Below are 24,040 nucleotides of genomic sequence, written 5' to 3'. Positions count from 1 at the left end.
AACTGCAAAGAGTGGTCTTATCCCATAACAGGCTTCTATTTCATACATCAAAACTACACTGAGTTTTCCCAGCAGCTGCACTTTCAACCTGCAAAAATACATTACCTCAAAGTTCAAGTAATGTTTTGGAAACAGCAGTTTCCCAGGGACAATAATAAGCCTATAAAAACATCAACCAGGTTTCATACAAGCTGAAGAGCAAAGAGCCATAAATAACATGGCAATAACATTTTATATATATTATGTTTATATATATAAATATATAAAATAGCATTTATACCAGTAATTCTCAAAGCATTGACAAAGGAGGCCGGTGTCTCTTATCTCTGTCATACAGATTGGAAAACTAAGATACAGATAAAACTGCTTGAATTAGCAGGATAGGATTTTGACTTTCTGATATGCAGAACTAAGGGAGGTTTGCAACATGCAGAGGACCATGATGCAGAGTCCCCTGAACTGATATGAATTAGGTCTGGAAGCAGAACATCTGCAGAAGTGCAGCTCTGCTCCTGCTCATTTAATTAGAGTTGATGAGAAACAGAGCAAAGCCATGCTCATGTAGCTCTCCTGCTTCCAGGACCCATGCTGGTCTGGCAATATCTGTTTCCCTCAAAGCTTTCCTGGTGGGTCCCTAACACAGTATTGTTTTGTACAATATAGAGGTACCCAGAGTATCCAGCCCTGCATAAGGACAGGATGTGATCCCATCAGAAGAGTGGTATCATCCATTTTAATGGTACAGGGCAGAATCCAAGCCAGGGAATCAATGCTGCATAAAGTAACGCACTGCATAAAATAGAGATCGGTGCAACATTAAAAGTGAGAAAATAAGCACTGAGAAACGAGAATCCATAAATTGGTCTGAGTATCCAAATTCAGCACTGATCACTTGTGCACATGACTTAAAATATGGGTCTTGGTGCCTAGAGCACCTTCAAGTATTGCAAGAGTTGAGCCCCTCTTACAGCAGAGTTGGACTTAGGGACACATAGCCGGTTTGTGCTATGCAAACCAGCTCTTTGCTGGGACAAGTGACCACAGCCCCCCTCATGGGAGGGTCACGAGACAGAGCGCAGTACTACTCAGAGACACAGCAACATCCACAGACAAGCACCTCTCTTTGCACAGACCTTATGTATCTCTGTCCCACATGCACCTGCAGGTTTGCTGAAGTAGCTGAGGGGTACACAGCAGAGCAGAAGGGGAGGGGTGGGCATGGTCCTGCTGCTTAGGGAGCAGGGTAGGGAGCTGCCTGGCATTGGCAGAGGGGTTCAGTGATTGGATCCTGCCAGCGACCCCAACCTGACAACCTGCTGAGCTCATTAATATCTGCCTTGGCTGCCCCAAAAGTCTGCCAGGTTCACTCAAAGGGATGGAGTCATCTCTGCAGGTTGGGACCTCTCCGTGGAGCGAGGCCACAAATCACCTTGGACCCCGTGCCCCATGCGCCGGTCGGCTCAGGCTGGACACTGGCTCAGGCATACAGCCCTCTCCATTAGCAAGCCTTCCTTTTGGGAGGAGGGTTGGAGCAGGAATGGTGTCCAACTAAGCTTTCTCTTTGCATGAAGAAGGGAACTCTCTCCCTTCCCCCACCCAGCATGCTTATCTTGTGTAGAGAGAATCCCCTTATATTTTACTCCCTCTGCTAACTAGAAGGTAATCAATCAAAGACCCCAAAACGTTCAAGTAAAATTAAAGACAGCCTTACAGTCACAGACACCCACCCCGAGAGATACAATTTTACAAAACAAAATCCCAGTGAGGGCAGATAGGCACCTGCAGAAACGCACAGTCTGAGAAACCTAAACGATGTTATCCGTTAGCACTTTCCCCTAACACAAGCAGGGTTGTTGCTTCCATGGATCTTGGTCCTGTCTGCATTGTGTTTCTTCTCTATAAAGCCAGACAAGATGTCACTGGACCAAGGTTCAGCAACACTTTGAACTTGAGAAAGAGATTACATTCATATCAACAAAAACACTTAGCCAGGCCAAGCATGACACCAGGCAGTCATATCACAGATTATGTCTTCAGTTGCAAATGAAACCTGATGGTTTTAATTAACGCAGCTCCGTGAAGAGGAGAAAAACAAGAGAAACAACAAAGCCACCACAAATTCTGCAATGCAAGATCTGGAGGATTTACTTAAACCAAGTATGAAGAGCGAAAGTCACCCCAAACAAATGGAAGGTAAAAACAAAGCAACCCCCCAATCCTCCTGAAAAGGCTTCTTTTGTCATCAAATGATGACAGGGAAGGATGAAGAAACTGGGAGGGTATGGGGTTGGCAAGGGATTGGAGGAGTACAGCTAGCACAAATTTTGTTTGCTTACAAAAGTCTGTCTGTCAATGGAAACCAAGGAATGGCCTTTTTTTAGACTGGATTATGTCTCACATAGCCTTATCAAAGCGTGGGAATTACAATCCAACATTATGATTCAAAACCGAGCTATTAATCATACAGACCATGAAAGTGGCAATTCATTCAAGAAACTTCTTGTTTCTGGGCTGCTGAGTTGAACTGGTCAAAAACTTTCTTATCAACTGATGTTTTCACTGGAAAATTCATTCACATTTAGGACAAATAAATGCAGGCAGCGAGCTCTACTGAGTGGAGTTTCTGGCTAGAGGAGTGGCTGCAGCTGGAGGCAATAGTACCAGAGTTAGGCCACTCTCGAGGAAAGTGTAAGTCAGATCTTTTAGCCTCAGTCTGAACTAGCCATCTCCACCAGAGTCTCTTGCTATCATTTTTGAAAAACAAAACTCAAATTTAAAAGATTTTGATTTTATCTTAATGCAGGTGGAGGGGGGAGGGGAACAGATCAGTGCCACCATAACCCCTTACCATTTTGATGAGCTGTCTCTGTCTGTTGGACAGACTGAGATGAACTGGAAAGTTGTGATGAACCTGATATAGATTATCCCTGGAGCAGACCCAGGGCTTTCATTTAGATGGAAATAGTGTTTGAAACACTGCAGGTAGATTGAAATTAAAGACTAAAAACAGTAATTATTGATCACCATCAGAAGGCTGTTTACCAGCAAGGCTGGTAGGACTATCATGTCTTAGAAATGTATCAGTAAGAACCTGCAAGGAGAATTTGGACAGTTGAGACACATACTGTATTTTGGCCGGGGACTAACAGTCTTGTTTATGGTTTCTTCACTTAGATGCTCAAACACAAATCCCTCCACAACTGGGTTATTGCATGTAGAAGAAACAGCAGCCACTGGGGAAAGGGAGAAAGGCAGCGTTTGCTTTCAAGAAAATAACATTCATAATCTTTACTCTAGACAAGAAAATAGAGTCTTCTAATAAAACCAGCCCTGTTGGAAAACAAGAAAAAGCAGCAGCCGAGGATGGCAGTCCCATCAGCAGCAGGAGAGGAGCAGCCCTCACGCCACCGCTGCACATGCTCGTGACACGGCCACTGATGCCTGGTGTCAGGGCACCCTACCCTGGCCAGCCCAGGCCAGGGGCTCACCCACAGGGACCAGTACCTTGGAGGGGGAAAGGACAGCCACGCTACCCACATGCTGCTCAATAAGCTCAGGAACATTTCTCCTGTTTGCCATTAAAATAGACGTGTTGTATGATCTATAGTAGTTTTAGTAGGAAATGATTATTGTACATTGGTCATCCATTAATGATCTATATTGATCCAACACTGATTCTAGCTATAACAGGCTTGTTTAGAAATGTAGTAGTACTTTGGAGTTGCAAAGGGTAATAGCTGCACTGATTTTGGTGATAAAGATGACAGAAGGGGGTCAGTTTGAAAATTAGTTGTGGCGTTGCTGAACTACTTACTACGTACAGTACCCAGTTCTACAGCCAGTATCAGCTGCAGGGTGAGCACACTCTTTGGAGCGAGGATTTTTTAGTCTTTTCAAAGACTTTTTCAGTTAATGAAAGTTGTATGAGTTTACTTGTCATTTCAATACAGGTGTTTTGCTATCCCCTGACCTGAGGAAATAAGTATTCTTACAAAAGTGAGTAACTCTTTCTAGCTGCATGGAAGCCTGTATTAGGAATAGAGGACTTCAACTAGATTAGCACAAGAGAAGGTTTTGTCAACTGTATTTTGTCCTCAGTGATAGTTCTCCTTCAGTCTATCCGCTCCAAACTTTCATCCGTTTGTTTCAACTTTGCTGCACATCTCACCACCACTTCTTCTGGGGTCTATCTGTTCACAGCAGTTTGCACCATGATTTTCACCCTTAAAAATGACTTCTGATTTAGTAAGACAGCCCAGAATGGTTGAGAGACTACAAGTGCTTTGGCCCAGTTCCCAATTATAACCATTTAGAAATTTCTGGGGCAGTTTTAAGATCTTATATTCCATATACACAGAGCTAGAACCCGGGACTTCCCAGAACTTAGTGGCAGGGCTTTTCTGAACTGCCCTGCTCTTTTACATCTTCAGTTTGTTACTGTTGTTTACTCAATCCCAGCTCGGAAAGCTTAAATCTGAGGGGGAAAAAAAAAAAGAAAGAAAAAAAAGGGGGGGGGAGATGTTCATATATGCATTGTTCTTCATAAAATTTCTGTAGAAAATAAATCCATGTCCTTCAGTAAAAACAAAATCATAAATCTTGCTAGTAACTATTCCACTACAGCTAAGTGAAATGTTTGGAATTAAAGGCTCTGCCCTGCAATTTTCCCACTAAAGGCAATAAATCGTGTCATATGATATGTTCAGGAAAAGAAATTCTATAATTTAGTTCTCTATGACTTGACAGACTGCAGACCATTTGACATTCAATACAAGAACATCTGCCTTTGAGGAGCAGGGTAAAGAGATTTAGTTAGGTTGAATGTGAAGCAGATTGGGAATAGGATTCTTTTTTTCAGATCCAAATCAATCAAAGTATTTAGGCATCTGATTTCTAGTAGGAATTAATAGAATTTAAGAACTTAAATACCTCTCTAGTTATTTGTAAAGATCTAGCCCATTTTTGCATGTCTGTGCTTTATAAAGTAGAACAGGTGTGCAGAGTACTAGAGAGGCACTTCCAGGAGATTTAAATGAGAGTCAAATAAAAGGAGAATTCAGAAGTTCTTCAAAAATTAAAAGACCGCATTTTGCTTTCAAATACGGAAAAGTCTATTGGTTATTTGTAGACACAGATGTCCCTGACATGCAGATCAAAGTCAGTTTGGCTGTTCCCAGATAGGTTGCAATGGTCAGTTTTGCCCCTTCCCCGAGGGAACCTTCACAGGAAGCTGCTCATTAGATTTATTTCCTGGTCTTGAAAGGAGATTTCTCAGAACTGGGTCTCACAGATAAAGTCTTCACTTGCTCATTGCTGCAGAAGGTCCTAGTGAATGCGGATGCACTTGCCTCTCCTGCTGCCTTGGTCTGCAGAGATATTCAGCCAAATAAGTGGAGAGAGGTCAGACAAGAGAAGGCCTTTTCTGGTGTGCCCAAGAGCAGTAGTAACGTCGGTCAGAGACAAAAAAGCTCCCTTATAAACATCAAAACAGAGTCATAATCTTTACAAAAGATTGTAAAAAGCAAAAAGATTGTCATGGCAGAACGAATTGAAGCTGAAGCGTAACAGGATATGGAGGACGTTGCCCCTCATCCTTCCCCACAGGTGTCCATAGAAAATACATGTCAGAAAGCGTTAAGCTGCAGTGGATGAACATGCTGTCAACCTGCTAAGCAAGAAGGATCTTGCAGGAGTGATATGGTTGATTCACTGATTTGCAGTCCAGTTGGTCTGCCCTAATAACTCCAGTGTCTTAGCAAACGGTTGCAAAAGGAAAAATAGGATTTCTCTTTTCTTGAGTCCTCATTTCACATTAAAACATGATTTGCAAGCAAAGGGGAAAAGTGAGTTCATATCTTACATCTTTGCTAGAAAACATGAACCAGCTGGAAACGTGTGTGCACACGTGTGCACATGTGAAGGAAAGGTGTAGAATAGCTTTATATATTTATTAATTTGTTTTTATAAGAAATAAGACCAATAAGAAGTCTTATAAAGAATCTGGAGCTGATGAGAACTCCAAGCTGATTTTGAAAACCTGAGAAGCTTAGACAGATTTAGATCAAGACTGAGTAACTAACTATTCCAGGATTTGAATGCTCTCCGAATCAGGCCTCTGACCCTTGCAATAATACTGAGCACTTCAATACAAAGAACTTCATCATCACTGGAGCACCTGACTGCTCATTAGCTAATTAATCTTTCAAGGTTTGCTCATCTCAAATTATGATACATTAGGTTCACCCATTAATCAATGTCTTTTGCTAGCTCAGAGCCTTCAGGATATAAGGGCAATAATATTAGCTGCACAACGATTTCTGCAAAGACCAGTGACAACTCTTCTCCTTGCCTCCCATTCAAAATTGGGACATTTGTTAAATCACAACAGTTCAAAAGAGTGTGAAAATGTCAACCCTCAGTTGTCCTATTGAATGGAAATGATTATTTGTCTCTGTGAGTTTTGAGCCTATTTACCAGTTGTTCAGGTGTAATTAGAGGTTAAACTTCACAAACTCATTAGAGCATTCAGTAGCGTTTGGTTTTGTCCCTATTTTTCTATTCTTAGGAACAGTGATAAGTACTTGTCTGAGAATTCAGCATTGATCTTTTTTCCCCTCCTCCCCTGGCATTTGTTGAAAGACTATATCCATCCCAAGCTTCCCCTGGGGCTCAGTCTAACTTCAAGGGAAAAAGGAAAAAGAAGAAGAAGAAGAAAAAAAAAAAGCTCAGTGTGTGTTACTAGAAGGTTCCCAGTACGTCTAACACAGCACACAGTTTGCTTTCTTGTACAGCTAAGAAGCCCTTTGCTTTGCAAATTTTACACATCTCCTGTTGCCACCAGTTCTAATGCTGCATTCCAACTGGTTTTGTTAAAATGAGGGAAAATGTGCAAGCTTAACTCTTTTCTTATTATTCTCACTGAACACTCTTTCTAAACAGGTGACTCTTGTAGGCATCAGTTATTCCTTTGTGCAGCCAGAAAGAGTATGGGAAGACTGAGCATCTGCTCAATTTAACTGACTAACAGGAATCTCAAGAAAATAAAAAATAAAATAAATAAAAAAGAAAGGACAGCTGTGCAAAATTTGGCTAAGCATGATCTTTAAAAGGGATACCAGCAGGTACATTTCATTTAGGGTCAAAAATACCATTCAGCCATTTCTTTCACACTGTGCTTGATCGTGGTGTGAGACAAACTTGTACTCACAATGGACAGAAAAAAATAGACACTGATAATCAGGTTTGCTCATAAAGCCAGCAAAGTGGTCCAAATATCCTGTGCAAATGCATGGAATACACTGATTTTGCATTCAGTGACATAACATTGGCACCTTGACTTCTTCAAAGCAGAAAAATCACCATTTTGCTGCATGAGGTGAATAAGCTCCTTCTTTTCCACCTTTTGCAACAGGTTTGGAGAAGAGGTTTCAGCCATCTGCCACAGACTTCCTGGTCTCCCTTAACGGTCAGAAATGGAAGAACTTTAAAATATCCAGGCCTGCATTTTCAGGTTGCTCAAATAAAGCTTTCCAAGAGAAACAGAAACAAGCATTGCACATCACAAACACTGACAGTATTTTTTCTGATAGCCTTAAAACCTTATTTATTCCAAACAAATAGTCATACTCATCCTGTTGAGCCCTCTTTCATTCTCTGCTTCTTTAACCATCCCTGCACTGAGACAAAGCCATCTATCACATGCTTTGAACTTTTACAGCTAATAAGATTGTCATCTTACTCAAAACTCAGTTACAGAGGTATTTTGTCTAATCAGCCTCCTTGCTTCTTCAGTATCTTCATCATCTTTTGCTGCAAAACACTGCTTACAGGGAAGGAGGAAAATTTCTTCATAACAGATAACAAACCAGTATTGTGGGGAGGGATTTTTGGTTTCTTTCAAGGCGCTTAGGAGGGCTGTCAGCTACACATCCAAGTTAAAGAAATCTCTCCAGTACTTTGAACCAAAAGGGCTCCACACACTGCAAGAGCCATAGTATGTATAAGGGCTGTGAGCTGTACAGGGCCAGGCGCTGGCTGATAAATTACCCTGAGTAATCCTTCACTGACAAATCAAGATGAGAAAGACAACTGGCAACTGTTCCCCATGTCCACAGAAACTTCCCAGTTATGGAAATCATTCTTATTTTAGCCTACTCAGACCTCTACAAAGCACATTGCTTACCATGCCAGGCCAGCCTGAGGCTGTGCCAGGATTTCTGCGTAAGCCGCCAGCAGCTGCGACCTGGTGGCTTCCCCACTGGCCTGGTGGAGATGCTGGTTGGTGGCTGCCGAACACTCCCGTCACCATCAGCGCCTGCTCAAGGGGTATTTAGTGACATTGCTGGGCTGGCCACAACAGGTATTTCCTTGACCACAAACCCACCAGTCCCCAGGCTCCATGCTGATGAGATGTAGGGACATGACCCCATTTCTCCGACATTGCCCAGAGTCCATGATGCAGGATTGCAGCAGCAGCACCCTGCCACCCTGGCCTCAGCTTATGCTAACTGAGCAGGATGTGGAGAAGTACAGGGCGTGACAGGAGAAACTGCTGAACATAAAGAGAGGTGCGGGAAGCTGACAGAAGGTGCAGATAGCGTTGTGGGGGACAGCTGGATCTCACAGGGGTTATGGGGGAGTTGTGCAAGAAACAGCCAAACCCCACAGATACTTGCAGGGGAGCACTGGCGACTTTGGGGGAACTACAATCTTGCAAGGCCAACAGTACCTAGGTGTCCATATCAGTAATACCATATAAGGCTGAGATTGCTTATGTAACATTATCAGGAACACCAAATTTGGGTACAGACATAGCAAAACTGGGACCAACAGAGAAAGTAATTGGGAGAGTTGTTTATCTGGGAGGAGACCAGGGTGGAGAAAGGGGGGCACAAGGCTGGCAGAAAGGAGGACCAAGAAACAGCAAAGGGGATAATAAAGCATGGAAATCATGTGATGGGGGCTGCTCGGGGTACCTGTCACCAGCCCTGCACTTGGGACAGGACCATAACCCAACCCGCTGCTCCGATCATACCCTGGGATCAGGGCCTGTGTTCACTGTCAGGAGGACCGGGGCAGCAGCAGGGCGAGCACTCACCTTGGCCGGCCCAAGAGCCCCCAGACGGACACACCAAGCATCCCAGTACCATCATGTCAGCAGCCACCCACCGCCATGTAGCACAAACATCACTCGCTCCAGCTGCCAGTTAATACGGACGGACATTGCCCAACCTCCCACGCAATTTGCTGAGACAGAGTTACTCCTTCCTCTTTTTCTCCAATACGCATTTGAACTGGCAGAAGTGAGTTAGCACAAGCTCACAGACCTGCAGTAGTTTTCATACTGGTGAAGCAAGATTTAACGTCCTGCAGGAACCTGTCAGACCCTGGCAGGCTGTGGATGTGGTCCTCTCCCCAGTCAGGATGCCCTGCTCTCTGCATGCCCCGGTGTCCTCATGCCTTCCCCATCCAGTGCTCCCCGGGGGCAGAGCGAGGGGCTGCTCAGGATCAGGCAGTGCTGCCGCCACATTTCCACAGGGAGGCACATGCCATCAGGCTGGAAAGCAACAGGCTGCCTTTTCTCTGGGAGAGGGAGATTGACAGATGGACATTTTTGCCTGGGTCAAAAGCTGCCCTTATAAAATGGCAGATAATCCGCTGTAATGAAAATGGATTATCAAGAGACATAGAATAAATAAATAAATATGCCTGACAGAGAAGCACAGAATATATGAGGACACAGACAGGAGAGACACTAGTGATGCTGACACAGTTTCTGCCCCGTGAATTACAGTAAATCAGATGCTTTTGCTGCCGTTGAAGCAGGTCAGACTTGGACCTTTGAAGTCTGACCCTACTGAATCTCTAAACCACGTCTCTTCAGAGCTGCTATGTCCTGTCTAAGTGCTGACTAGCAAAAAATGCAGTGCTCACCGGAAAGCTGAAGCAGAGCATTAAAGAACGATCCCTCCCATTTTGACTCATGCTGTATGAAACATTATCATCTCTGCAGCATGACAGCTGTGGGGATGGGGGTTTTTTTGTTGGGCTTTTTTTTTTTTTTTTTTTTTTACTATTTGCTTAAACTCAAAAGCAGCAGCTTGTCCTTTGGCAGGTGTCAGCCTTTTTCATCCATGGCCAAGACTTTATCGCTCACATATGCTAAAACACAGTTTTTCTTAGGGAAAAGGCAACTCCACAATCCAAGAATTTCTGTGTCCCTGCCCATTACTCACACAGCATGGTCCTAATTGTTGAATCTGAATTCAGCAGTGTATTTTAAATAAACTGTATCAACTTGATGCTACGCTGTGGTGAGCTAATCCTGGAAGGTTTGGCTTTATTGTCATTCACCAGAGGACCCAATTCCCCTGCTCCCCCTCATTCAGCCATCTAGAAACAGGTGAAAACAGCCCTGAACATTGTCTCTAAATCTTAAATTGATATTACATGGTGTTGCCCAAGAATACCCAAACAGTCCTTTCAGCCAGGAAATGGATGCCATTAAGCTCCTGTGTGTTAGGAGACCATCTGTGTATGTGCACGTCCACACAGACACTGAGATATAGATGAACAAATTTTAAAATGTTTTAGGATTAAAATCATTCTCTTGGATCTCATCTTCTGCATCCTTCCTGATTTATGCCAAAACTGAGAAGAACCAAATTAGAGGTGAGCACAGGTGTTTGCAGGCAGTACGTTGAATCTCTTCCTATGTACAAAGGAGTACATAGACAGAGGAGACCTGCCAAAATGCCACCCCCGCTTGGCACCCCCAGGAAGCTGGCTGTAACGAGGCAATAGGGCCAGAGGGGTAGAAGGTCCTGGGGTCCCACTGCCAGGCAGAGGTATGAAGGCTAGACCAACATGGCATTAAGCAGGGAAGGATGGACCGAAAAAATAGCAGAAGCCAGAAGATCTGTCAGAATAAAGTTGGAAGTGTGAGAAAGAGAAAAAGGACTAATTCTTTAGACAGGAAACAACCAGTATAAGGTAGATAAATTAGAGGAGGTAAAGTAGGGGGGAAAACAGATGAAGTGTCTTTTCTCTGTGTGTTTGCAAAGGCCTAGATAAACAGCTTCTCAGTGCCTTCTTTCAGATGTTTAGACATTACAGTATCAGTAGTCCATCCATATATCACTATATCTTCAGAAATAACCTATTGTTTCCATAGGAAAACAATGGTAAACACTAGACTTTTGTGGACCTGCACTTTCCCTTTTTCTTCTAAAGATTTCTCCTGCAGAAAAAAAAACATTTAAGTGATTTCCCTGCTCCTGGCTCTGTTCCTCCCTCCTGCAATAGTTCACTACTTTTCCAAACAGTACTTGTTCCTGGGGTCATGATGTGATGCTGTGGACCTGTAAAATCATCTGGGTTAAAGAAAAGATTCCTTCCCTCTTTTTTTTTTTTTTTTTTAATCCAAGTCATGTCACAGTTTAGATCTTGTCTGAGGAGATATAACTAGGGGCTGGAGAGAAATTAAGTATAACCTCCCCCAGTGATTATGGCACTTCACCTATCGTTGTCGTGTTCAGGCAGAGAAAGAGTTTTACAAGGAAACAGCTCCAGGATATTAAAGCAGAAATAAAGGAGAGGGAAGCTTCTCTCATGAGAACTGCACGATGCTCACAGAAGCTGCCAATGCCATCTCTACAGGCAATGTGGGAGGGAGAGAAAATAACTTGAGCTCAGTTTAAGATTAAAAAAAACAACACCATCCATAGCGACACAGCACCTGGACTGTTTGGGGGCTGGCAAACCATCACAGTGATCAAGTGTGCAGATCACATTAGAAATAGGTGGAATGTTATTAAAAATGAGTTAGTTACCCACTGCAATTTATGGTGGAACAGCTGCTGCAGAAACACCCCAAGCAGGTATGTCCTCCCCTCTGCTCCAGCAAACTAATGCTGCTCAGGCTTCTGCAGAAGGCTGAAGACCCAAGCCTTGCTCTGACTGAGAAACATTTCACACATGTGGAAATTTTTTATTTTGTATAGCAGAAGTAGTAAATAATTCAGTGCCTAAGCAGATGTTTAGGAACTTTGAGATATGAAGGTTATCTATCAGATTTATTTAAATCAGGAGTCTCCAAGAGCCAAGTAGAGAGCAATTGCTTTATAACCAAAAAAAAAAAAAAGCCTTCTTCAGTAACTGGAGCACTTTGCCACAGCTGCTTGGGCATAGCACTAGAAACATTGCCTGAATACAAAAGGGAGCTGCATTGCCATAGCAGAGGCCATGCTGCAGCTTGCAGGTCTTCCCAGCTCTGTTAGCTTTAACTGCAGAGGGGAAATGGTCACCGAGCCCAGGGCTTAAAGGGGCCTTTGCAAAGGGCCTTGCAGGAAGGGCAGAGACCCAGCTCCCCCAGATGACACTGAACTGCTGGGCTCACATTGCAGCAGAGTTATGCTTCCTCCCACCCAGCTGTTTTGAGATGACAACCAGCACTGGTCAGGAAGCCCAGCATTTTACTGATAAGAAGGCTGCAGAAGCATTTCAACACTGCATATGCAAAAATAACCAATTAAGCACCAACACGCTTTCAGTTGCAATCTGCTGTGAGCTCACCTCGGTGCCCAGAGCGCAGGAGGGTGCCATTGCCCTCTGCCAATCGCAACCTGCTGGAGCACATCTGCGGCCAGGTTACCTCTCAATAGCTTCTGCTGAGCAGCCCCACTTCTGAACTTGAACATCTTTCACAGGCTACCTTTTACTTTTAAAGTAGAGTAAGGGATGGCAAGGAGAAACAATACTGGCATGTGTTCATGCCTGCGAGGACAGCTTTTAAATACAGCCTGGCTGTACAGGTAAAAAACCGGACCTCTCTGTGATACTGCATCACCGACGCAATTTGTGAGCTTACAGATCGTTTCACCAGTCTCAGCTCCCCTGCAAAAGCAGGAGAGATATGAGGGGAGGGCAAAAGGATCAGGACTAATACCACACCACATCCTCCCCCGACCATCAGTAGGGACCCAGTGGGTGAAAAAAGTGACTATAAGGGTTGTTTTGCAGAGAAAAAGAGGGACAGAAGTTCTCCCTTGCTGGGGCACTGGCCATCACTTATTTGGGAGCTTTCTGAATGAGCTCCTTCTTTGGGAGAGGTCATGGGGGGTAAATACAAGTAAGAACAGATCTGTTTATTAAAGACAAAGCCAACACAGCAAAAGCCGAATTCATTTTAGGGGAAAGAGAGCAATCCAAGCAGAAGCATCCTGTATAGAACAGTTTAAAAGCAGATGACAAATACCTTGGGAACATAGAAAAATCTGTTGTCAAGAATGTACATGTACCAAATAGGCAGTTTCCAAGAAATAATCGCAGTCCGTTGTGCTGAGGCACTGATGAGAAACTGGCCTTTCACCATACCTTGTAATCAATTTTTCTCCTCCTCTACATGACTAGTATTTGGCAGTAGGCCACTGGCAGCACATAACCTATTGCGGGGGTACACCTGAACGGAGGCCATGACCTGAAGTATGGCCCCAAACCACCATTATGCACAAGCAAGAGGCTGCACTGCTTCGATAAAGGCATCCCAGCACTGCTTGAAGTGCCTCATGGACTACCTGCAGGACAGCAGCCAGCCAGAGGTCTGACTAGAGCTTCATTTGCTGAACCTTCAGACTAACTTTTCGGGCAGGACGCCAGTGTTTGAGACCACATGTACTTCTCTCTCTTGTGTTTAAGCAGCGTAGAGTAAATGAATAACACTGAAAGGCCACCTTGAGCTCGGTCCAAACAGGCCCCAAAGCACTGACCTTGCCATTGAATGATGTTAATCGGAAGGCCTGTCTGACAGCCTGTCAGGGAGGAAGAAGGCACAATGTGTCCAGGTTGGTCGTTGATACACCGTATTAATAAATGACAACATCTCACCCAGTAGTGCTGACTTCCACAGAGAAACACTAGCTCAGACCCCACAGTCCCTCCTCTAGCAAAACTGCTCCTTCAACAGCAAAGTATTTTTATAGAGTAGGAAACTGAGGCACAGAGACGAGAAGCCTCAGGCTCAGACAGCAAGCAGGCATTTCCCCTCTCCCACACATCGTTTCCCTACATCTTTACAGTTAGCACAGCCTCCAGTACACCATGTCAGTGTCAGCAAGCTGGCAGTCACGGCACCTGCCTTGGGTGCAGTCCCCTGTGCAGGGCCAAGCTGATAACTCTGAGAAACCACATTGCAACCCAGTGAACACAGGTGCCTTTCCAAACTGTGCGCACGAGCCCTGGTAACAGGGTTGACATTAGCTCTGGCTCCATTCAGGAGCTCCTCTTTGGCGAGAAAACCCTTGCACATCTGTGGAAACCATCTTACCACAAGAAGAGGAGATGGTTTTTACAAGCAAACACATGCTCTCCACGTACGCTGTATAACATCCTGGCCCTGAGATGCTGGCACAGGCAGGACCTCAGACTTGGCGGCAGGGCCCAGAGGAAAAAGGAGGTGCAGAATCAGTGGCTGTGGCTGAACACAACCACGTTTTGTAACCTGTGCTGCAATGGTGCATGTGTTTCTGCTTGCTGTCAAAACAGCACACATGGCATTAAGACACTGAGCATCATGCAAAACATGGAACAAGCATTTAGTCCTTCCCAGAGATGCCAAGCATCTGACCCAAAAGGTGCAAGTTACTAGTATTTTAGTATCCATTTCCTCCACTGATATAGCTCTGCAGTACATTGCAGTGTTATCAACACATGCTACTCCCTTCTACCACTGCTCACCAGAATTTAAGAAAGGAATTGGCAAATTAAACAATCCAGGCTACATTTGATGTGCCTTTTCAAGCTCTATTTCCCATTCTAATTCAGTGAGGCAAGGCTCATTTTACATATAATATTACTGCACTCCAACCCATCTCTGCAAAACCTGTTCTGACATAAAAATGGAACCTCTGTGTAAATACAGAGTTAAGTGGACAACTAAGGTTTATAGCGGTAGAGGGGGCTGAGCCTGCCGGGGCCTTGGAGGAGCATCGGGCGTCCCTCCTACACTGCCACTGTCACAGAGCTGCGTCCCCACTGCCCCAGGCAGGGAGACACCAAGGTGCGCTGGCCGCAGGCACAGTGGGGCCTGCGCCATGCCTGAGCAGGGAATGGCCATACAAGCCCAGCACTTGGGATATCAGAAACTGGTGCCTACACTGCAGACATGTTAGAGAGGCTAAGGGAGGAAGGGCAGTTTGACACAGAGGCATGACAAGACCTGAGCCCCAAACCATTTTCTTGAGCAATAGTGGATAAATTGCTGAGCCTAGTTAACCCTGGAAATGCATCCCAAACCGGTCTGCCATACAGGGATGGTCAGACCACAAGGAGTCTGTCATCCTCCCTGCGTGGAGACAGCAGTGCACCACAGCAGCAAAGAGCAGGCGATGGGGAAAGCTCTGCTTCTGCACTGCCCTGAACATTGACCTGGGGACAAAGCCGATCCCCTTGCGTGGCAGCAATAGAGATCTGTTGTAAACAGTCACTAGGGCAAGCCAAGTACCAGACACATTTCCTTTCACCCACTTGTTTTTCATCAACACCAATAACATGGAGCATAAGTAGCTTTATAGTGCTTCTGCTGGCTCTGGAGAATTTATCTAATTGTCAGGAAACAGGATAAGTCATTATCTGGCTATGCAGCTGTAACACTTTACCCTTTAAACTAAGCCAAATACTCTATTTGAACTGGTTATCCACCAAATAGCCAAAACGATCACTTCATGAGTGGATAAAACAGATGTACAATGCTCACAGCATTACTCCAATTCAAAGCCCAGGAAGAATAATTACACATCCATCCAGAACGTAGGGGGATTACAAGCAGCCACAATCAAGTTTTTCAGGTTGGAATTTGGCCTGGAAATTAGGCGAAATTCACATCTCTGCAATTCAAACAAGAAATGCAACAGGACCTCACAGGTAAAACCTAATCACCCTTTTGCCGTCTTACCCCAAAGTTATCTGGGCATGCTGTGGAGAGAGGCTGTGCTAAAGGTGAAGGTATTAACAACACTTGATTTTCCTTCCCAGCCAAGGCAGAGCGAAGCCTCCCGCACCACTTCCCGTTGCCGCTGAATCACACACCTTCCTTCCAAGAACACATCCAGCCTGATTCAGCACTGATTCAACTCCTCTTAGTCATGGTTCATTTACTAAATGCATTTCAAATTATCCTCCTTGGGTTAACTGGAGTTGGAGCAGAGCCAGCACTAACACGTTGGCAGTCACAAAGCATCCTCAGATTGCAGTGCCTACTTCGCAGGACATCCAGGCCTTGTGTTAATAGCAAAGATGATGCAGGACAGAGCTGCTAAAACAACACCTATTTAAATCTATTTGCAAGGCTAGCGCTCTACCTGGCCAAGAGTAAGGAGGGGACTTCAGTGTGTGTCTGTGACAACTCACAGGCACTTCTCTTCCCCTGTCAAACAAGGCACTGGTCTGAAGCTCAGATCCACTATTGCCAAGTGGGAGAGCTCTTTTCACTCCCACAGTAACCAGTTATCCTAAACCTACCCAGTCAGAAATGCACCCACCAGCATGTGAGAGATGGCATATGGATGGCTCCATGTCAGCAAGATTCACTCCTAGACAATCTCTTAAATCTCATCTAATCCAGTAAGATGTGCCTAGCACACGTTTGCTGCAGAGGTCCCTATGGTAGCAGCAACATGTTGCTCAGGCAGTCGTTGCGACTATTAAACTAGCCCTGGTCTTGGTGAGGAAATACCTTTAGGTACAAAGAACCAGAGATGGCAGCTCTGTTTTGGGGAGATCTTCACTAGCACCACCAGCAGCACAGGATGAGCAGAAGGAATTTCTGGCTCAAAACTTTTGGCTGGCATAAACCAAGGGCTCTCACTGCTCTTACCAGTTTGAAAGAGCCCACCAAAATCCTTTAGGTGCCAAGCACCTCCCATTTGCATGTGTTTTGGATATGCTTGGGACTGACTGGCAGGAGCAAGAGCTTCCCTTCTCCCTCAGAGTGGGAGCAAGGCCTGTACAGGGCTGGTCAGCCAGAAGAGATACAAAAGGGAAATGAAAGTACCAAACAGATGGAGTCAGAGGACAGAGCCCACTCCCCACACGGATGCTCTGCATTACCCTGTCCCGGCCACCGCACCTCGGCCATTGCCTGGCCGCTCCAAAGGGCATGAAGCACCTTCCTGCAGACTGCCAGCCTTTCCCGACAGCCTCCAAAAGGAGATAAAGAGGGACGCAGTAGACATTTCACTAAATAAGTACAATGCACATCCCCACTTGTGTTTTTATTGTGCCAGCTCTAGGCAACTGCTTATCAGCAGCAGTCTCCCTCTGCTCCTCGGGAGGCATGAGCCTTGGCAAACGATGGCCACAACATAGAGTCCTCCTTCCAACTACTGGAGCCATCCCTAAGCTCAGATGCGACACCTGGTAGCAGGGAAGGGAATTGGATCTCAGCTTGTGTCCTGAGGACGCCTCCAGGGAGAGAGGTCAGAGACCAGCGCAGCCCCCATCCTGAGCTCCCAACCTGGTGGGACCACCATAAGTCAGACAGTATTCCCAGAAGTGCAGGGAAGGGTCACAGGAGGCAAAGCAAGTGGGAGCTCAGGTGCAAACTTAAAGGAAAAGTCTCAGTCATTTTGGGAAGGAGGAGAGAAAAGGAAGAAGGGAAGAAACAACAGCACAGCATGCTCTGTTCTTGATCTCTGTGTTGCTCCTCTCTGGCTTACAACACGTGCCATGGCAATGGGGTCCTTCTGAGAAAAGCCTGGGACAAGGCATTCTTTGTCCTGCTCTAGACTTTGGGCTGCAATTTTCTTATTGGCAGAACAGCCCCAAGAGTTTTAATCACAAAATCACAGTCTCAAGACACAAGAAAGTCTTGTAGAAGCTTTCTCACATCAGACAATACATTGGATTACATATGTACATTAAGCATTTCCTAAACAGTATCCATTTAAGAGACATACTGCTCTACCACAGATACCTACAAAATGAACTCTAGAAGGAAGGTCAAGCCATTATTCCTCTAACAATAAAAGAAAAGACTCCTCAAATTTAAAATAAAATTAAATAGATACAAAGACTTGACACTTACTTACCTGAGCAGAGCAACTTCTGTCTTCTGGTTCCCAGGGGGAACAGAGCTGCCTGCATTTCAGCCAGCGCAGGCCAAACCTGCAACTGCAAGAGGACAGATCCACAGACCGTTCATTCCAGGCAGCCACTAGGCAGTGCTGATAACTTGCAGCATCTTATCACAAGTCTCATATTAGAAATTTAATTAAATTCCCACATTTACATTCAAGGTATGGTTCAAGAAACCTCAGTTCTCATTTTAAAACAAAAACACAAATATGCAGCCTTCACATAAGGAAAATAAAACAAGACACAGGAGCAGCACAAAAAGAACCTAAGCCATGTTTAGGCAAACAAAAACAAGATTTAAAACCATTCTCACAACTTTTCAAACAACTGAACCCTTGAAATACACAAAACTAGTTGCTGGAGTTTTCAAGCCCCCAGAAGAGCTGATGGAGAACAGCTGCCTATCTGCAGCATTCAAACAAAATGGATTTGCCTCCCTGAGAGCCACCAACAAGTTCAGGAGCAGCTTGCCCCACCTCTGAGACTATGGGGAGACACAAAGGTTATTTCTGAAACCATCACAAAACAAAGAAAAAAGCCAGTAACAACTGTGCTCCTACCTTGCACCAGTTCTTGTGAGAGAAGCTGAGGAAACACTGCAGCCTCTAACACCTGAAGCTCATAAAACCTCACCCTACCAGATGCAGAAATGTTATTTAAAGGAACCTCTGAAAAAGATGTTGTGAACAGAAAAAAGGTTTTTTTTTTTTAATTTTGCTTATCAAGTTAGAGTCTCTAACAGCAAAATACCTAGTGAAAGAAAGAAAATGGTACTCACGCTATTTCTCTGTCCATGTGTTCCTTAATTTTACCCATTTAAGCAAAGCAAATATGTCCATTGAATTGTATAACCTGAGTTCACTCAGCTCTGAGCTTTGTGGGTACAAGGGAGAAGACAAGCAACTCTAGAAATGCTGAAAGCAATAAGCCCAGTGGGATAGAAGAGCTAGAAAGTTTTCAAGGAACACCATATTTTTCTGCACTGGAAGCCAACAATATCCCATAATTGCTTCTGTAGGGAGATTTAATAAAAAAAAATCAATCTTTGCCACTGAGCACGGAGGCACCAAGTTTAACACCCAGACACATATACAAAAACAGTAGTTAAGTGAAATTGCAAAAAGTGTTACAAGCTCAGTGAGAGGGCACCATCCTGCTAAGGGGAAGTAGAAAAGCAAGGAGGGATGCTATTTAGAGTTTATAAACTCACAGTGCTGAGGAGGTGCAGGTTTTTGCAGCCAAATGGCTTCCCTGCAAGGCTGGAGTACATAACTGCCTACAGGAGAACAGGCTGCCCAAAAACACTCACTCAGCTCAGCACAAGTTGAAGGACATGGACTATTTCAGGGCATTCCCTTTCAGCCTCTTGCAGGCCTGGCAGAGTTATTTGGCTGTCACAAGTATCAAATACTGCAGAGAAGTCAATAACACTGATTGCTGGGATGCTTTTGCCCATCGCCCAGGGAGCTGGCAGGGCAAGCACCGTCTGGACCGGACTCTGCCTGAATGGGAAGAGAGAGGAAGGCTGGCACTGACAACGCTTGCTTCTCAATTAGTCCCTTTAGTTAGAGGTTATACAGAGGCATTAAAGTAACTTCTATAGCACTGAATACCAACTTGCATATTTAGGAGGGGCAGAAGATCTCTTTCACCAAAGGGAGTCCTTCTGAAAGACTCAGGTGCGCTTACAAAGCAACTTTCGATCTTCTTTCCCTCTCTCAGTGCCCACTCTGCCCAGCTGCTCTGGCTATGCAGCCAACAGCAGCTGAAATGCAGACAAACCAGGTCTAACTGCCCCATCTACTGGGGTCTTGGAAACAATCTAATAAGCATTTTACAGCTGTGCAACCCATATGCAAGAATCAACCTGAAACCTAGATGGGAATGATGCGCAGGTGTTTTCCTGCTCTCAGAAAGCCATTATTGTTAACATAGCTATGTTTGACAGTAATGAAAAGCAGCTAAGGTCACCTGCACTACACTTCATTCTTAGCTAGTTCAGATGCAAAAGTCAAATATCCAAATTACCTCCTTTGCCCTCAGCATTGCCTTTGCTCTAGAGGTAAGGTGAAAAACAGCCCTTGGTACCAGGACCAGGGTTCTTAAATTCAGCATTAAAAGTGAGGAAGGAAGCCTCAGATCAGATTGCTTGGGCTGTACTGCCTCACCCTGGGGTTTCTAGCCACAGCACAGGGATGAGCAGTGTCAGTGTGCTTTGTTATGACAAAAGCTCATACTAGTCTCTGACACAACTTACAGAAGTCAGACCTTAAAGAACTGGCACAGCAGGAGTCTGAATGTCAGTTGATGGATCCTGCAGTCCCTAAATGCATTAGGCAGAGAAACATCTCTTTTGGTTGTATCACATGCCGTTGAGGCATCTTTTAAAGAGCGAAGTGTAGTGTGCTAGGAAGAGGAGGAAGGACAGAGGCAAACCATAATTACTGATCCTATTTATTATTACATCCTTTTATGTCTGAGATGCATCTGTTCCATGGACTTTGGAACTGTGACTAGATAAATGAGAATACTCCAATGACAAAAATGACAAAAATAACAAAAAACAGTGACAAACAAAAACAAATAAACAACCCCCCTCTCTCCCCTCAAAAACAGTGAATTGCTCCCTGCTGACTCAGTGATGCACTTATCCTCTTTTTAGGATCAGTCACAGCACCAGTCTCGAAGGCAATCAAGCTGGGTTACTGCCACTACTAACACATGGTTCACTGGTCTTACAAATTGCCTTCTGGAACCAGGTCGCTTTTATGGGTCTGTAAAAAAAGGAGTGCAGAGCTATTTCCTGTGTTCAGTTACACCAGTCAAAGGAAAATCTATACCCAGAAATACAGCTTCAATAATGCTACTATTTTATCACAGACAGCTACCTGCCAGGCAACTCAGCCAGGCAAGCAGGGTAAAGTTTTCTAAGTTAATTATACACAAAGGGTGAGGCAGGAATTGAGCTAATGGCATCTGAAAGTTATCAGGCCTTACTGATCAAGGGTAAGGGGGATTCAGTGGAGCAACTATCCCTCTAAGGCCAAGGAAGGGCTTTATCTGAGCCTCTTCTGAGGCAAGGACACCCCAGGCCTAGAGATGGGTTGTTCCAAGGTTTCCCCCTCCTTGAAAAGGGCCTCAACTCAGACCTGAGACACAGGGACAGCTAGGCTTTACCCCATCTACAGAGGAGAGCTTAGGGCTTGTGTAAGGAAAATAAAAAGCATAATTCTTTATTTAAGGTATTGCTGGGTTCTGTGAAATGTAAAGCAGGCCAGAGCTAAAAAAACCCTCTGGCTTAAGTGCTGGAAAAGTGTGGGACAGAGGCAAAACAGAAGGTCTGTATAATGCCTACAGATTACCCAGGAGACAATGAAAAACACAGGAATCTTCAGGCCCTGGACTCCCTGTATTTCAGAATTTTAATGCAAACCTTGCCCTCAGCCCAGCATTAGTTTCAGGGTACTTACCCTTGACAGTCCCTGAAAACAGAAGGCACAGCTGGACACTCTTGATGCCAGATAGCAAGTTTCCTCTGGGCACAGTTCAGACCCTACCTCTATGAACACTTGTCCTCAACTCTTGACCTAACCCAAAATGATGCAGATAAAGTAACACACCAAGGACATGAAATAAGGAAAAAGGAATTGAAATATCCTTATGGCAGACCAGCTCTGAATAGTGCAAAACTTCTTGCCATGTTGAGCTTCCTGCTTTTAATAACCCTAAATCGAAACCTAACACTAGCCCTGACCCACATGATAAGGTAGGTAGGCAGGCATATAGTCCCTCTGAAAAACCAAAAGAAGATATGGTGTCTCATGTCTCAGTCCTCAACATCCAACTCTGTCTCACACAATATGCCCCATTCCCTCCTGTTCTGAATTCCTCACTGTTCAAAACGCTGACCCATACACTAAGGTTGGTAGGCAGAAAATCCTTTAAAAAGGATTAAAAGATCCTTTAAAAAGGCTTTAAAAGCAGGGTTAGACATCATTTCAAAGGACACATAGAATGTCCTTTAGAGGATTTATCTTATTCATATTTGAATGGTATTAGTAAAACCAGTAATCTTATAGCCCAGTTGCTGGTGGAATAAACGTTGACAGAAATATTTAGGACTCTCTCACTGGAACAGACACAATATGCTTTATGAACAGTTTATAAACTGAAGTTTTAAGCAACAAAACAGGAAAGAGATTCTTTCAGCTTTAGGGGGAACTAAAGCAGAAAACTATATCTTTAGCATTATTTAGTTTTATTCATCAGTGACAACTGAATGTATAAAAAGAATTTGAATAAATTAATAAAAAATACAGGCTAGATATTATAGGCAGTAGAAAAATGACAAGGAGTATTCTTAAAATTAGGAGTATTCAAAGATCAAAGTAATACGAACAGCTACAGAAATCACAGTGTCTCAGGAGGCAACTCATTCAGCAAATCATAGTTGTGGATGGGAGAGGTTACACAGCAAGACTATGCCCAGGCCCAAGGTGTTTATCACAGCCTGCCTCTACACAGGGCTGATAATAAATTATGTTCTTTATTCCCATTGTTACGCATGGGTATAATGAGTACCTCTATCTGTTGTAAAAACTTGATGTATATGAGGTTTACACAGACTCAGAGGCTTTGTGGGATCTCCCTGAGCTGCAAGGACTGGCCTTGAAACTGGTAGTGCCAAGCATTTCCTGGGGAGAAGAAATTCTGCCTGAAAAGTGCCCATCAAATCTGGGAAGCTGCAGGGCAGTGGGGAGATGACCCAGTGATTCTCTGGTCCCGTAGTGATAATAAGGCAAATCTGAAATTTCTTCTTCCTCTGCTAGGATGTGTCTATTCAAGATTGAGTTCATTAACTGTCCTGAGAAGGTTTAAGATACGGAACTTTGATGAGAGTTGACACCTGTGACCTCAGCGTGTGCTTTATTCCATGTAAAGTCTCTCTGTACCAGGATGCTATTAACCTGAAAAAGAAAGAAACTCACTTAAAACCACAAGACCCGCTCCAGCTGCATGCAGGTGCTCCCAGTTGGGGAGGAAGCCTCTCAGGAGGAGCAGTGAGCTCCTCCAACCACACACACAACTTGTTTTCCTTCACATACTTACATATATGCTGCCTACTTACTTTAATAAACAAGTGTCCAGAAGTCCACTCCTTGCCATACTCATAAAAGATGGCACCAATCATCTTACAATCATTTTCGCTGTTTCACAAAACAACACAACCTACAGATGGAAAGAGCAGAACAACTTTTCAGTCTGGATTTAAGTAAACAGATCCAAATCCCTTCAACTTTGCATAAAGCCCTGTTTGCTTTCCATAAAAGGAAAGTCTTGATGCAATCCTACAGCACTGCTGGGATATTAAAAATATCATCAGGTTATTTGGTAAAAGAAATGACTGGAGAAGAAAACAAACATCTCTGGGTGGGGGCATAGAATTTGGGAGGGAATTAGAAAGTGTGTGGGGATATGAGATTCATGGATGACATAGTAGCATATTGGCAAGAAGGACTCTACAGCACCTCAGTTCTCCGGAGAGATTTTGTCATACTCAGAAACATCAGCTAGCTCCTATTGAGATCAAATCTCAAGAGGAAGGCTATCCTAAGAAGCATTTTTAGACCAGTCCAACCAATCCAAGCCAAATTCAAAGAGGTCATGAAGAAAGGAAGGGCTGCCAGGTCCTCCAAGAGAAAGATTGCATCTTCACTACATGGAGACCTTGGGCTAAGCCAACTTGGGTTAAATAAGCTCAGTCCACAAGAATATGGTTAAAAATACTCTTCTGTCCTTTTTCAACATCTACACCAGCAGCATGTCGGCCAAAAACAATTGCAATTACAAACAAGCTATCTTCTCTAGGATTTGTTCTCAGCTCCTCTTCCTATCCCCTTGCACTGCATCA

At 44.3% G+C, this 24,040-nt stretch overlaps 1 protein-coding gene across 1 annotated transcript in view; it reads left to right on the top strand.

Moving 5' to 3' along the window:
* The window catches only part of TMC2 (transmembrane channel like 2), a 42,114-nt gene extending 38,563 nt beyond the window's left edge, over positions 1-3,551 (top strand). The window contains exons 19-20 of the mRNA XM_013948103.1: positions 2,073-2,193; positions 3,298-3,551. Of these exons, the coding sequence (XP_013803557.1) occupies positions 2,073-2,193; positions 3,298-3,551 (375 nt within the window). The remainder of the gene's footprint in view (positions 1-2,072; positions 2,194-3,297) is intronic.
* Positions 3,552-24,040: the final 20,489 nt, after the last annotated feature.

This window comes from Apteryx mantelli, chromosome 2 (assembly GCF_036417845.1).
Source record: "Apteryx mantelli isolate bAptMan1 chromosome 2, bAptMan1.hap1, whole genome shotgun sequence".
Lineage (NCBI taxonomy): Eukaryota > Metazoa > Chordata > Aves > Apterygiformes > Apterygidae > Apteryx > Apteryx mantelli.
Note: the sequence above shows the minus strand (reverse complement) of the source record. Positions and strands in the feature narration are given on the sequence as shown.